Source organism: Elgaria multicarinata, chromosome 2 (assembly GCF_023053635.1).
Source record: "Elgaria multicarinata webbii isolate HBS135686 ecotype San Diego chromosome 2, rElgMul1.1.pri, whole genome shotgun sequence".
Classification (NCBI taxonomy): Eukaryota; Metazoa; Chordata; class Lepidosauria; order Squamata; family Anguidae; genus Elgaria; species Elgaria multicarinata.
The window spans coordinates 84,610,224-84,622,477 of NC_086172.1; the positions used below are offsets into that span (position 1 = coordinate 84,610,224).

Genomic DNA, 12,254 nt, shown 5'->3' on the forward strand with positions numbered 1-12,254 from the left:
ATGTAAAATAAAACATATAAACTTAGATGGTAAAGTATGTTCAAACATTCCAAGTCTTCCTAATTTTTCCTAACCTTTATAACAGATACATACTATTTTACCCTTTCCCAGAAATCTTTAAGTGATAGATGCTTTCCCTTTATTTTTTAAAATAGTGGCTATATGTCCAACCAAACGCAGAATGTTGTCAGTGGGGTTCTCTTTGGGACAGGGCTCTGGGTAGCCCTCATTTACTCAATGCGCTATACGCTGAAGATGCTGCTTTCCTACCATGGGTGGATGTTTTCTGAACATGGCAAACTTTCTACGGGAACCAAGCTATGGATGGTAAGATATTTCTATATTTGAATACAGAGTTGATGTAACTCTTTCCTGATTACATTTGTTGTTAGTAACTTTAGGATTGTTGCTCCAGTGTTTTTCTTTATTTTCCTTCTTAATATTTAGTGGAAACGTAAAAATGCCATTGAGTGGTCCTGGCCGTTCCTTCAGCATTTCACTTTGGTTATTTTCTGTGAACTGATAGAATTCCCCTCCAGTTGGGTGAAACTTGGCCACACTTGATTGCAATATTTGAATAGCTAAATGCTCAATGCTATAATTCTTTCCAACAAAGCTGTTTTGGACTACAGTATATTGACTAGTTGCTCTAAATGCTGGAACACCAGATTTGATAAAGGGTTAAAGGCATTAGGAACTTCAGAATGGAAAAAAAAAGTAGAAGAAAGATGAACAGGAAGCCTTTTGAATGTGCTTTGGCGGTGAGGAGCTGCTGGGAGCGCATATACTTTCTTGCTAAGCAGCCCCAGCTTACTTAAATCCTCAGTTTTTGTCTTGTATGTTGCCGTGAGATATATTAGCTATAGGAGGACTAATAAATATTATAAATAAACAGAAATCTTATGTGCAACAGTCTCTTGTGATTACTCTGTCTTTTATATGTATTAGTTGACTATAGAAGGAATTCAGCTTCTGTGGGAAATAGAAATCAGTTGCAAGTGAAATGTCTGATAGTTTTCTTCAGTTATGATTCCAAGAGCTTTCTCATTTGAAAACAGGCTCTGTCTGAAGGGTAAGGTCCAGAGCATTCTGTCGACAATGGCTTAGCATTTTCATTGGCTGGATTTTTGGCATGCCCTACGAATTCAATACTTATAAATCTGTTTTTCTTATAATGCTAAGCTTGGGCAGTGTGAACAGCAATGACTAATATGTTTTGCTTTTGGAATTTTACTCCTGGATACAGTCAGGAAAATATTCATCATCATAACTGAAATGGCAAGTGCGTTGAGAAATACTGCTAATACTGCTTCTTTATGAAATTCCAGAAATTTGAGAGACTTTAACATTACTGGCTTACTTGCTAGGTTGTAGCATTCTCTCTCACTAAACAGTGTTGACCATTCTAGTTTTTTCTAAGCCTCCTTTCTCAATAATTTTGTAACTAAGTTTTTCTCATTTCTTTGTTGTTTCCTTGCTTAAACAACCTTGAGAAATATGTTATTGTGACATTATTTATCTCCTTGGTATAAGAACTGCTGTGTTCAGCAGAAGTTTAGAAAATAGAATTTAATCAATTTTGTGGGCAGCTGTGCTTTCAGGCAAGACTATGCCATGTCATGTTAGAGAGAATTCCAGCATTTGGGGTGGGGGGATGCTTAGTCAATGCTTATCATAGTGAGGACATTGATATCTACAAATAGGCAAGGCAAGCTGATAGCATGGAGGCTGACGGCTCCAATGTCAGCGGGGAGGTGAATCCTCTCCAAGTTTCAATGAGAATCTAAAGGAGCTATCCAAGTTGTGCAGTCAGAACCAGCCGGAACCTTTAGAGTTCTGACTTGAAACCTGGAGCAGATTCAACGCCCCACTGACAGTGGAGCCACCAGCCTCCACGGGTTGGTAGAACTCTCCCTGAGCTAGGATTATGCTCAGTGTTGATGCAAGTGCCATGAACTAGTAGCTTCAGATACTTGTACTTGCGTATATTGTGTGTATGAGAAGACCTGATCACTGAAAGGTCAAACAACCAATAGTTTAAATTCACCCATGCTGAAACTGCAAGGTGCAAAACGTCTTCTGAACAGATAGGAAGCTATTTAAGATTCCTTAAAATTGTTCGGTTTCAAATGGAGATGGTCTTTCCCTTGCAGTTAAATTAGTTGTCCTGTCCTGATACATGGAAGACTTGAGTGCTGTGGCTGTTTCGCATACGTTTGCCCTTTTCCATGTCCTTTAACAGTTGTGCTACCAAGAACGTTGCAGTGAAGAAAGAGATGATTAAAAAGTACTGTGCCAGAACATAAATGACATAATTAGAGAGGTCCCTGCTAGCAAGGAGATTACAGAAGGTGAGAGAAGTTCAGTAAGGCTTGAATGCAGCCAAACCTTAGATGTACATAAAGCCTGGTTGCAGTCAGGAATCAAGATTAAGATCTGAAGGCCAAACTGAGAAACTGGACTTTGCAGTGGGATAGCTGTTCCAACTTTAAAAGCAATAAGTTAACAGCAGCAACAGATCCATTTCTGAACCTGCACTTTGACTATCTTCTTGTATAAAGGAAGTCCAAAGGCTTAAGTGCACATTTGTGAAACAGACTTTAGACTGCTGTTCTACATTCTGCAAAACTTTATTTCTTCTTTTTCATTTTCAGACTCTGGTGAAGCTTTTCTCAGGTCGCAAGCCAATGCTGTACAGTTTTCAGACATCTCTGCCACGTCTTCCTGTTCCAGCTGTTAAAGATACAATAAATAGGGTGTGTTAATGTTTTTTGAAACTCCCCCTCCCCTCAAATTTAAATCCAGATGAAATGTTGTCCTTGATTTGCTTTGTCTAAAAATTTGAATCTGTAAAATTTAACATATCTGATAACTCAGTTCCACATTAAGGTATTTGCATTCACTTACAGTGACATCAGGAATAGTCAACATGGCACACCCTGATTTTATCTTGTATTTATACTCCTAAAGGCAGAATATTCAAAATCTTTAAATTCCCACATTTTTATCTTCTGCCTGCATTGTGTAATCTTCAAGTGTCTTAGAGTCTTGAGATTATTTTCCTCACTAGACTTTGTACTGATAAAGTTATTATGCAAAACACTAATATATGGTATGGTACGTGATCTCTGTGTTTAGATGTTTAAGGAAAAGGTACATGATAGCTGTGTTTAGATGTTATATGGTACATGATAGCTGTGTTTAAATGTTTAAGGAAGAGGATTATTATTTATAGCAAAAAAAAATTTTTTTAAAAAAAATCTTTTAAAAAAGAAATAAAATGAAAGCAGGAGATACCATATTCTTTCAAAGTTCTGTGAAATCTTGTTATAATATGAATGCACCTTTCAGTATGTAAAAATTGCACAATTATTATTATTATTATTATTATTATTATTATTTATTTATATAGCACCATCAATGTACATGGTGCTGTACAGAGTAAAACAGTAAATAGCAAGACCCTGCCGCATAGGCTTACATTCTCAGGCTGAAGGGCATAACATACCAATACAACTCTTTTTAAAGTGTTGTCATACATCCGTCATATATGTTAGAGAGAGTTACTGTAAAATAATGTGTTGACGGTATGTTATACCCTAAATTATAGTTATTTGTTTTTACTTATAACCCGAATTTCTGGACATCTCCCTGAAGTGGAGAAATGTCTTGTTTTACCATTTGCAGTGGACTTGTCTATGTATTAATGTCATGAGAAAATATGATTATGGAAAAATATTGGGATATGATTTACTACTATTATGACAGACTTATGATGCATTACTAGATAAAAATAGAGTTCCGGTTTAGAACAAAGTTTAGCAAGCTGGAAATGAGCATTGGGACTGAAGACTTGCTTCTCCCTTCATTGGTGTGGTAATCCAGATAAAATCTGGATTAATCCTATTCAGTAATCCTAGTTGGATTAATCCTATTCAGTAATCCTAGTTGGTTTAAACCAATCTTCCCCATTGTAGTGCCTTGCAGATGTTTTGGACTTCAAATCCCAACAGCCCAAGTCAGCATGGTTAATGGACAGAAATTCCTGAGCTATAATCCAATAATTCCCATTTGTGTTCAAAATGGAGAACTATGATTTAACGTTGGTTAATTTGTTTTATTTAAAATATTGCTTGGCCATCTTTCAAGGCAGAAGCCCTCCCAAGCCAATGTACAGCAATGAAACATATAAAACCGTTATGATATTAAGAACAATAAAAACAGTAGGAATACAATAAAAATAGCAACAACAAAACCAACAATAAAAACAGCAACTAAAACAATCATATTAGGAGAAGGCCAGAGTAACATAATAGGTTTTCAAGGCCTTATTAAAAGCCTGCAATGTTGGAGCATGGTGGATCCCTGATGGCAACTTATTCCAGAGGTGTGAGGCCACCGAAAGTGGTTTTTCAAGTAATTTGATCCCAAACCGCTGAAGGGTTTAAGGTCAAAACTAGTACTTTCAATTGTAAACAGTGCAACCAGTGAAATATAGACATCACATGATCAAATCACTTCACCCCCTACCAACGCTCAGGTGGCTGCATTCTGCACCAGCTGAAGTTTCTGAACCATCTGCAAGGGCAGCCCCATGCCCAGGTTAGATTACTGTAATGAGCTATATGTCACTAGTACATGGATAACTGAGGCAAGGTCCATCCTTCAGATAGGGCCATAGGTGGTATACCAGCCTAAGCTGATAAACTGCACTCCTGGACAGTGGCACCACCTGTACTTCTCCTGTTGGTGTACAGTCCAAGATGCCTTCCTGACTATGTTAGTTATTCAGGATCTTAAACCACAGTATAAGCAAAGATTTAAGACATTGCTTAATAACTTCAGTATCAAACTAGCCATAGTTTTCTGTTTTGGATGCAATGGGGAACTGAGGTTTAGGCAAAACAGAGGAGGTGGGGTTGAGGCCACATGCTCATTTTCAAATTCTTGATTAATAAATTAGCAAGCTAGGGATATATGTCTGAACAAGGCCAGAGAGTTGAACTCATGTATGGTTACTGCTGCAAGAATTGTTTATGCCAAATATTGGAGACAAATGGAAATAGTATTTTGAAAGGTCAGGCAATATGGGGGATTTGGCTATTATGTAAAAAAAAATGTGTATGTGAAAGAACTAAGTCAGAAATTGGACACATTTCTGGATAACTAGAGGGTTGATCATTGTTTCGACAGTATCATTAATTATATATGAACACTTAGGCTGCGTTTGGACAACACAATAATCAGTGGTGGGTTAATAGTCAACTCCAGGGTTGATTATCAAGGGGGTACTTTCCACATGACATGATTATAATCAACCGTAGAGTGGATAAACCCCAGCATTGAGTTGACTATTAGTCAACTGTTGACTGTTAGTCAACTGTTAGTCAACTGTGTGTTTGATTCACACATCCCCCACCATCCTTCCACCCCACTGTTATCCCACTGTTATCCCATCAGCCATTAAAAGTTCTGTGGCTGGACTAGAGCAGCAGCCACTGCTTTGGTTGCTCTTCTGTAGGCAGCTGAAATAGTCAACTCAACAGGGCGAAACAGTCCCCAGAGCCTGACAGACAACACACTAACCAATGGTTGTGCGACTAGTACACTGCAGAGCGTCATTTTTCTCCATTGGTTATTTTGAAGAAATAGTCGACCGTGGGATGGTTTTTGCCCGACAGACAACATAATAACGAACAGTTGATTACTTAAACCACTGTTGGTTATTGTGTTGTCTGAAAGTAGCCATATTCATGTTTTAAAATGTTATGATTTAATATGTTAGAAATGAGGATAATGTGTGGATTAATTGATGATTTTAGCACCCCACACATCCTCACATTTCTCTTTCTCTCGCTTCCTTTCCCCCATATGTCATTCCTCTTCCCTTCCTACTTTTTCTCCCATCTCTCACCTCTCCTTTTCCCCTTTTCTCAGCACTGTTGTTTGCAATTTCCCCCTCTCTCTACCCATGTTCCTACCCCATCTTTACTGATTGATCATCTCTTACCACATCTTGTGTTCATCTCTTCCCTCACACCCCATTCTCTTTGCTGCTTCTGTCATCTCTCCTCCTCCCATCCCCCAAGCATCATCTGCTCTAGCCCTCTCCATCCTGTGTTACTTTCTTTGTTCACCTCTCGCACCCCCATGTCCCTCTTTTTTCCTTCCCCCAACACACTCAGCCAAGCACTTGTGCAATGGCTTTGGGAGCCTTCTGCTCAATCACTGTTTCCAATGTTTTGATGGTTGATTCTTTGAATGGCAGTAGACCTGGGTGAGTCAGGCATAAGGTGTACACACACATACAACACACATACACACACACACAATTGTGGGTTAATCTTTTGTAGGCAGGGAAGTGCTTCCTTTGGTTTTTACTATCTTTTTTGTATATCTGCAAATCTCAGGGCCCGGCCAAGCCTGATAATACCACCCACTTGGGTGACAGTGATGCCGTTTTAGTTACATAAGCGTGGGCTCTCCCACTTGAACATCAGAAATGAGGGAATATCTTCCAGTAAAGAAGTGCAACAGATAGTTTGACATCTTTTGGAGGCCTCTCTGCTCACTGGTCTTCTTACAGGGAAACTTGTCCTCACCTCATTGCTATTGTCTTTACTGAGCTATGTCTCAGGCTGTCTCCAGTACTGCAGGCTGTCTTTTCTTGCTTCCCAGTATTCTACTGCCCTTCTGAAGTATGCTACAGGTTATCCTTGTGTGTTCTGTTTTGGTGACCTTCTATATTCCCATGGGTTGGATGCTACCAATTCCCTTTTCTAGTCCTTACTGTCAGGAGTTCAAACTTGAAGTTGCACCATCTTCCACAGGAAGCATGCCTTTGACTGTTAGCTCTCTATAGCACAGTGATGGCTTGCAACAGAAACATACTGTATATATCCCATTTGGGGGCAAGGTATTGGAGCGTGTGGTGGCCTCCCAACTCCAGGGATTCCTGAATGAGATGGATTATCTAGATCCATTTCAATCTCGCTTCAGGCCTGGTTATGGGACAGAAACAGCTTTGGTGGATGACCTTTGCTGGGAACTGGACAGGGTGTGTGTGTCCCTCCTGGTTCTGCTAGACCTCTCAGCAGCGTTCGATACCATCGACCATGGGCCACCTTGCTGGGATGGGACTTGTAGGCACTGTTTTACAGTGGCTCCATTCCTTCCTGGATGGGCGGACCCAGAAGGTGGTACTGGGGGACTCCTGTTAGTCTCCTTAGCCATTGGTCTGTGGAGTCCCTCAGGGCTCTGTTTTGTCTCCCATGCTATTTAACATATACACGAAACCATTAGGAGATGTTATCTGGAGTTGTGGGGTGCGATTCCACCAGTATGCTGATGTCACCCAACTCTACGACTCCTTTCCACCCAATTCCAAGGAAGTGGTTTCTGTGCTAAACTGGTGTCTGTTGGCAGTAATGGATTGGATGAGGGTGAACAAATTGAAGCTTAATCCAGATAAGACAGAGATGTTCCTGGTCAGTCAAAAGGCAGATCAGGGGATAGGGATTCAGCTTGTGCTGGATGGGGTTACACTCCCCCTGAAGACGCAGGTCCGCAGCTTGGGTGTACTTCTGGATTCAGCCCTGAGCCTGGATGCCCAGGTTTTGGCGGTGGCCAGGAGTGCATTTGCACAGTTAAAGCTAGTGTACCAGCTGCGCCCGTTCCTAGAGACGTCGGACCTGTCCACAGTGACACATGCCTTAGTTACATCCTGATTAGATTACTGTAATGCACTCTACGTGGGGCTGCCTTTGAAGAGTGTTCAGAAAGTCCAGCTGGTTCAAAGAGCTGCAGCCAGATTGTTGACTGTGGCTGGTTACAGGGAGCACACAACTCCCCTGTTAAAACAGCTCCACTGGCTTCCAGTCTGTTTCCGGGCACAATTCAAAGTGCTAGTTATGACCTATAAAGCCCTATATGGCTCGGGTCCAGGTTATCTGAAAGACGGTATTCTCCCTTATGAGCCTGCCCTTGTGCTTTGAGATCTTCTGGAGAAACCCTTCTTTCAGTCCCACCATCTTCACAGGCGTGCTTGGTGGGAACATGGGAGAGGGCCTTCTCGGTGGCTGCTCCAGTGCTTTGGAACTCTCTTCCCAGGGAAGCTAGACTGGCTCCCTCCTTGATGTGCTTTCAGAAGCAGGCAAAAACTTGTTTGTTCCGGCAGGCCTTTGGAGAATAATCTGGTCCTCCATCTATGTTAAAGATTTGTAAAATTGTCATGTATTTTAAATGTTTAATGTTTTAATAGTGTATTTTTTAAAAATTTTGTTCATTTCATTTCCTAGATTTAAAATGTATATGTTTTAAATTTTGTAAGGCCACCGTGAGGCCCAGTATTGGGCAAAAGGTGGAATAATAATAATAATAATAATAGTAATAATAATAATAATAATAATAATAATAATAATAATAATAATAATAATAATTTGCTAGGGCCTTTCCTGTTCATCACACCATGTTGTAATGTACTATTGGAATATTGTCTTTATCTATATGAGGGTTGAAACGAGGTGGGTTTGATAGACCCTACTGCACTGAAGCTATCTTTTCTTTTGAATTCCAGTATTTGGAATCAGTTCATCCACTTATGAACGATGAAGAGTTTAAAAGAATGGAAGGCCTTGGCAAAGATTTTGCAGTTAATCTGGGACCAAAGCTACAGTGGTATTTGAAGCTGAAATCCTGGTGGGCTACAAACTATGTAAGTAGATGAACTGAATGTGTTCATGAAACCGTATAGTCTAAGTTTCTCAAATCTTCATCCCTGTATTTAAATTTTCCAAATGCTCCTTTGCTTAAAAAAAAAGTTACTCTGCAAAAGCAAAAGATGCTTATCATTTCATATTACATTATTTCTAGGAATTCTCATTCTTGTGTTGACTGTAGAAATTGGTGATAGCTAAGACTTGGGTTGCCCATGGAAGGAGTGAACTTTTAACTAACCCTACCATATTCAGCAAGTGTTCTAGCAGCAACAGTGACTGACAATTCTTGTGCAAGTACCACGAGCTCTGTTCCTGCTGCCAAAATTGAGGCTTAGTAAATTACTAGTTTGAATATTAATGAACCAAACTAGTAAGTCAACCTCCTTCTTCTGGCCAGAGAAAATAGGCAACAGACTTGTGGGACATATGCAAATGCTGAGAGTTCCTGATTCTCAATTTTTCGTCCTTTGTTGCTCTGGACAAAACTGCCTGTTTGAACTTGCATCCAACTCAAATATAGTTTCATAGTTTGGGAGGTGCATGATTTATATGGCCACCTACTCTGAAATGTAAATGTGTGCAAGATATCATTAAAAATAATAATGAGGTTGTTAATTGCTGGAGACCAGATTGATGCATCTGGCATTATACAATGCTACTATGATTCATAGATGTTTCCCTGGTTAATCTGATCCATGTATTTGCTTTAGACAACTGCACCAAGCATCAGAAATCAAGAAGCTGCTTGATAGTGGGGGTAGGTTAGTTGGACAATTCAATGAATTCTGATGGTGGTTTCATTTCTACCAACTCTCAAATGCCTTGTAAGATCTTAACGTTCTTTAAAACTTTTCAGAAGGTACACATTTAGAAAGTGTTGCCATGGCATCCTGTTTGCTAACCTGTTTCTCTCATCCATCTCCTACTTATTATAACTAGGGATGAGAGAAGAAATTAATCTGGCTCTCATTTTAATATGAACTGACTGAAGCAAAACACAGTTATCCTTCAGGTTTCACACTTCTCTGAGTTTTACTCTTTTGTTCTTGAATCAAAAATGCATACAATAAGAAAAATGTATTTTTGTCTGTTTTTCTTCCAAGGTATTCATAATGAGAAATGCATACAAAAATGGGTGAAGAAATGTTTACAAAAATATGCATGAGAAAAGAAAATGCAAACAGATGCAGAAATATCATGGAATGAACTTGTGCTTTGAAATGTTTGCAAGTTTTAGAAACTGAAACAATCAGATATGTCCATCAGAGTAACAAGTAGCCAGCCTTTCTCCCAACTTTAACACTACAGAGAGATGAGTAGGGATCATCCTTGCAGCTGCACACTCATCCCCCACCCCCAGCTCCGAAGTTGGGATGGAGGTTGGAAGGTTTTTGTTAACCCTTGCAGAACCAAACCACAAAATCCCCACCATGGCCACATTTCCCTGCTCCTGAGCTTCCTTGGCCACTGTTCAGCAGCGGTGTTCTGACAACTGCCAAGAATCAGCCAACACAGCACACTTCCTGCCTGTCTTTCCATAAGAAAGAGAAACAGGCCGGTGTGTGTGTGTGCCTCAGGTGCTGTTGTGTGAAGTTGCTTGTCTCTCCCAAGCCAGGGGGGGAACAGGGAAGAACGAGATTACTATAATTTTTGGCTTGCCTGGCAAGGCCAAAGAAAATATGTAAACCTCTGAATAAAACATTGAGGTTTTATTTTGCTTTCATTTTTAAAAACAAAGTATGTAGTGTATCCAGGTGTGCATTTCTGTTGGTCCTGATGAATTTCACAGATTAATTAATTTGATCCTGTTTGTTTTTGTAGGTTAGTGATTGGTGGGAAGAATACATTTACCTTCGAGGGCGTGGACCTATCATGGTTAACAGTAATTACTTTGCAATGGTGAGTAAATGGTGAAATTTTATGAGAGTTGGCATAGTTCCCATAGAGCCTCTCAGAATCTGCCAAAAAAAAAGCCAGGGAGGTGGGGTGGGAAAGAAACACACCCCTTCCCAGCACCGTTTCCCCAGTCTTCAGGACAGCTGTATGGGGCTGCTAATTGACATGTAAGAATTTAGGAGATCCCGGTCATGGATTTCCTGTGTCACATCTCATTTGGTTCTGAGTGTAATGATAAAAATGAAAAATGCTCCCTTCTTTCATATTTTCATCACTGTTGGTTTTTTAACCATATGTAATGGTTCCCCCCACCCCCATGTGAGTACTTTGTGCACGTAAAGCTTCGTCAGAAGTACTTTGGATGTTCTTTTGTTTCCTTTTCCCCATAACGTAACACTTTTCTGTATAGCTGAGGAGTCCCCCAAGGGTTCAGAAACATCCACATTGTCTATGGGTGGCCCAGTTTCACTATCCCCTGTGTGCATAGAGTCCCAAAGTTTGCTATTGGAGAGAATAAATTATTTTGATGAATGAGGAGAATGGTTGTTTGCTGAAGGGATTTCTGTGAAAGCCATACTGGACTGCAGCCCACACTCAGCTGAGCATGCTTAGTTCAACAGACATCGGTAGGTTTAAGTACATGTAAAAGGCATGTGATAGTAGCTTCTGGACATGATCTCACAAAGTTGAACCATGAGTATAGCTGGTGCTTTTGCATTGTGCACTATATAAAGTAAAACAATGCACATGGGAAACTTTCCTTTCACTGAAGGATAAATGGATCTGTCAGTCTCAGTCCCACTGAGATTGATGGTTTTTTAAACTTGTTCTGTCCTATTTGTTTAGCTTGTTCCATCCTATTTCTGCACAAGCTTCCAATTTTATAAAAAAATCCATGCAGAAATTCATATACATTTTCCGTAACATACATGTTTTGTGCATATTTTTAAACATGTGCATTTTTGGATGTATGAGCCCAAGGACTAAAATCTACATATTTTGGAAATGAGCGTATTTTCCTTTGCTCTTTTTTCAAATGTGCATGTTGTCAAACACATTTTATTTTCAAGCTTAGAAACATAAACTTGTTTTTATTGCAAATTGTGTATTGATATGGCACTTGCGAATTGGATAAATCTGTAAAAAACAACAACAAAACAGACCCCAAAGAAAGAAAACATCAACAGAGAGAATTTCTCACACATCCCGACTTTTCAACAGCCAGAACTGGGATCCTGTGCATTCATGGTAGAAAAATCCTATTGTCCTCATGATCAAGACTAACATCCATACCTGTCTTTTCTTTTCTTCCTTTAGGACTTTTTGTATTTTACTCCCACCACTGTGCAGGCAGCTAGAGCTGGCAATGCTATCCATGCCATCCTGCTGTATAGAAGAAAACTGGACAGACAGCAAATCCAGCCAGTACGTCAATTTTCCTGAAATAATTACGCATTTGGATCTTGTATGTAACAAGTCTTGCTCTATACAGCAAGACTTCTTACCTTTTAAATAGTAACTGAGGGTAGGAATAAGGCTGCCTATGTCAAATGTAAATGTGTGCAAGATACAAAAGTGCTTTTCATAAAACAAAACATACGGTTGTTAATTGCTGGGGACCAAATTGATACAAATGAAAAC

The 12,254-nt window shown here is 39.7% G+C and overlaps 1 protein-coding gene across 6 annotated transcripts in view; it reads left to right on the top strand.

Moving 5' to 3' along the window:
* The window catches only part of CPT1A (carnitine palmitoyltransferase 1A), a 54,675-nt gene that overhangs the window by 13,315 nt on the left and 29,106 nt on the right, over nt 1-12,254 (top strand). For all 6 annotated transcript variants that reach the window (XM_063117043.1, XM_063117041.1, XM_063117046.1 and 3 more), the window contains 5 exons: nt 156-327; nt 2,655-2,756; nt 8,576-8,713; nt 10,539-10,616; nt 11,931-12,038. In XM_063117043.1, coding sequence (XP_062973113.1) covers nt 156-327; nt 2,655-2,756; nt 8,576-8,713; nt 10,539-10,616; nt 11,931-12,038 — 598 coding nt within the window. The remainder of the gene's footprint in view (nt 1-155; nt 328-2,654; nt 2,757-8,575; nt 8,714-10,538; nt 10,617-11,930; nt 12,039-12,254) is intronic.